Source organism: Sapajus apella, unplaced genomic scaffold (genome assembly GCF_009761245.1).
Source record: "Sapajus apella isolate SASKATOON/1434 unplaced genomic scaffold, GSC_monkey_1.0 scaffold5675, whole genome shotgun sequence".
Taxonomy (NCBI): Eukaryota; Metazoa; Chordata; class Mammalia; order Primates; family Cebidae; genus Sapajus; species Sapajus apella.
This window is the reverse complement of record NW_022442599.1, coordinates 1-2,889: the sequence shown is the minus strand read 5'-3', so window position 1 is coordinate 2,889 and position 2,889 is coordinate 1. Positions and strand designations below refer to the sequence as shown.

Here is a 2,889-nt window from a genome sequence, read left to right as displayed (position 1 = left end):
TCAAAAAAAAAAAAAAAAAAAAGGAAAAACAGCGTGGTCCCTCCACACAGCAGAATAGGACTCGGCTGTGTAACAAAAGGGAATCCTGACACATGTGCTACGGTGGACAAAGCAAGGACATCAGGCTGAGGGACAGAGGCCCGGTACAGGATGACACACCTGTGTCATTCCACTCCCAGGAGGTCTCCAGAGTCGTCCGACGCACAGAGGGAGAAAGGATGGGGGGTGCCAGGGACTGGGAGGGGGCGGCGGGGAATGAGTGTTTCGTGGGGACGATGTCTCAGGGAGAAGGTGACGACGTTCTGGACACGACGGTGGGGATGGTTGCACAGCAGTGGGGATATACTTCATGCTGCTGGGAACTGAGCACTTACAAATGGCTAGGACGGGAAATTTTGGTGTATGCATTTTATCACCATCCCAAAAAAAAAGAAAAAAACAGAGCACCCCTCCTCAACCCTCCACGACACACACACTCACCACGTCATCCTCGTAGCCCCCAGCCAGGACGAGAGAGTACGCTCCATCGTTGCTCCGGCCGTGGATGCCGGCCACGTGGGGTCGGTGGACGCCTGACTCGCTGACCTGAGGGTGTCACCAAGACACACATGGCGTCCTCCGCGATGCTGCTTCCGAGAAGCTCCACCCGCCCTCCTCCTCCTCCCGCCCCGAGAAGCCAGTGGTCTCATTCTTACGCCAAACGCGTCAGGCCTGCGGGCCACCTACTACATGGGTCGCTCGGCCAGAGACAGCCGGAGTTTGAGCCGCACCAAGACAACAGCTGGCGTGAATTCCAGCTCCATCACATGTGCGTGGGGCAGCCTCACTGCTGATCTCTCATGTGCCGCACATCAGCGTCTAGAAAGTGGGGGTGATGTGGCTGGGCACAGTGACTCACACCTGTAATCCCAGCACTGTGGGAGGCTAAGGTGGGTGGATCACAAGGTCAGGAGTTCAAGACCAGCCTGGCCAACAAGGTAAAAATCCCGTCTCTACTAAGAATACAAAAATTACCCAGGCATGACTGTGAGTGTCTGAGATCCCAGCTACTGGGAAGCTGAGACAGAAGAATCACTAGAACCCGGAGAGGGAGGTTGCAGCGAGCCGAGATTGTACCACTACGCTCCAGCCTGGGCAACGAGAGTAAGACTTCATCTCAAAAAGAAAACTGGCCAGGCATGGTAGCTCACGCCTGTAATCCCAGGACTTTGGGAGGCTGAGGCAGGCGGATCACAAGGTGAAGAGATCGAGACCATCCTGGCCAATATGGTGAAACCCCGTCTTTACTAAAAATACAAAACTTAGCCGGGCATGGTGGCGGGTGCCTGTAATCCCAGCTACTCGGGAGGCAGAGGCAGGAGAATCACTTGAACCCGGGAGGTGGAGGTTGCAGTGAGCTGAGATCATGCCACTGCACTCCAGAGCCTAGGGGACAGAGCAAGAGTTCGTCTCAAGAAAAAAAAAAGAAAGAAAGAAAAAAGAAAAGTGGGATGACGAGTATCTGCCGGCAGGACTGAGTTTTAAATGAGGTTATGATGTAAAAGCCGGCTTTCACTAGGCAGGAGGAGGCCCAGCCTGCCACTCACGTCACAAGACGCCCCCGAGTGGCCCTGGCCTGAGCATGGGGCCCAGGCTGGCTGCTGAGCATGGGAGGTACAGGGCTGTGCTGGGAGCTCAGTGCGTGTCACACAGGGACAATCCTGCCTCCCAGGGGACACTCAGACTTCTCCAGATGTTTCTGGTTGTCATGACTTGGGAGAACATGGAGTGGGTGGGGGCCAGGGACGCTGCTCAGCACCCCACAGTGCCCGGGACGGCCCCACCCCAGACAACCATCTGGCTCCAATGTCCCTAGTGCCGAAGTGTCTCATCTGCTGTGACACGCAGCCCACGTTGACAGCAGCCAGCACCGTCAACGCCCAGTCACACATCACAACCAGGGCTGAGACAGGTCCCTTTCAGCAGATGCCACCTCCTCCCTTGGACAGTGGCTCTGGAAATGACCCAACACGCCTCTGAGCAGAGGAGCACCAGTCCCCGCCCCCGAGGAGTGATTTCAGGTTCCTGGTGAAAAGAGGAGTAAACCCAGACCTGCGGGCTTTCCGCACCCTTCCTCGGGCAGCCGAGGCACCGCTGGGGTCCCGTAGCCACCCGGAACCCTGGCTGGCCGAGGCCAGGAGAAACTGCCCCAGAAAAGCAGGAGGAGCCCGCGTGGCCCCGAGCCCCGGGATGCTGCAGGTACCTGGACACGGAACCGCCACATGGTGCCCACGGGGATGCCCGGGATGGGTCCATAGTGGTTGGACGGGACGATGGTGCACTCCTTGGTGCGGCCCACACACGCCATGCCCTGTCCGAGTCACAGACACAAAGGAACGACAGCGTGAGCCCCGGCAGGCAGGGAGGGGCAGCGGGCGCGTGGGGAGGAGGACCTGCCTCACCTTGCCCCAGTCCCGCTGTGAGGACGACGTGGCCGAGGCCATCTTCGCCTTCTTTTTGCTCTCTCGCAACCGCTCGCCCGCCAGCACCACCTCGCTGGCGTCATTCCGGCACTCGGGGCAGTACCTGTGAGGTCGGGATGGTCACTGCCCACACCCAGACTGGCAGACGTCCCAGCCGACCAGTGCCCTCTGCCCACACGTGCATGCATGGCTGTCCCTGCCTGGCACCATGACCATCCTGCCCTGTCCACATCACGGGCCACTTGGTACACAAGGTCGTTTACATTTCAATTTATTCTAAGTAAGCCGGGCGCAGTGACCCACGCCTTGATCCCAGCACTCTGGGAGGCTGACGCGGGTGGATCACCTGAGGTCAGAAGTTCAAGACCGGACTGCCCAACATGGTAAAACCCCATCTCTACTAAAAATATAAAAATTAGCCGGGCAC

At 58.2% G+C, this 2,889-nt stretch overlaps 1 protein-coding gene across 1 annotated transcript in view; it reads right to left on the bottom strand.

Moving 5' to 3' along the window:
• Positions 1-2,765, bottom strand: part of LOC116547947 (E3 ubiquitin-protein ligase UHRF1-like) — a 4,194-nt gene extending 1,429 nt beyond the window's left edge. The window contains exons 1-3 of the mRNA XM_032273681.1: positions 2,442-2,765; positions 2,243-2,350; positions 481-585 (exon numbers count right to left, since the gene is read on the bottom strand). Of these exons, the coding sequence (XP_032129572.1) occupies positions 481-585; positions 2,243-2,350; positions 2,442-2,483 (255 nt within the window). The 5' untranslated portion in view covers positions 2,484-2,765. The remainder of the gene's footprint in view (positions 1-480; positions 586-2,242; positions 2,351-2,441) is intronic.
• Positions 2,766-2,889: the final 124 nt, after the last annotated feature.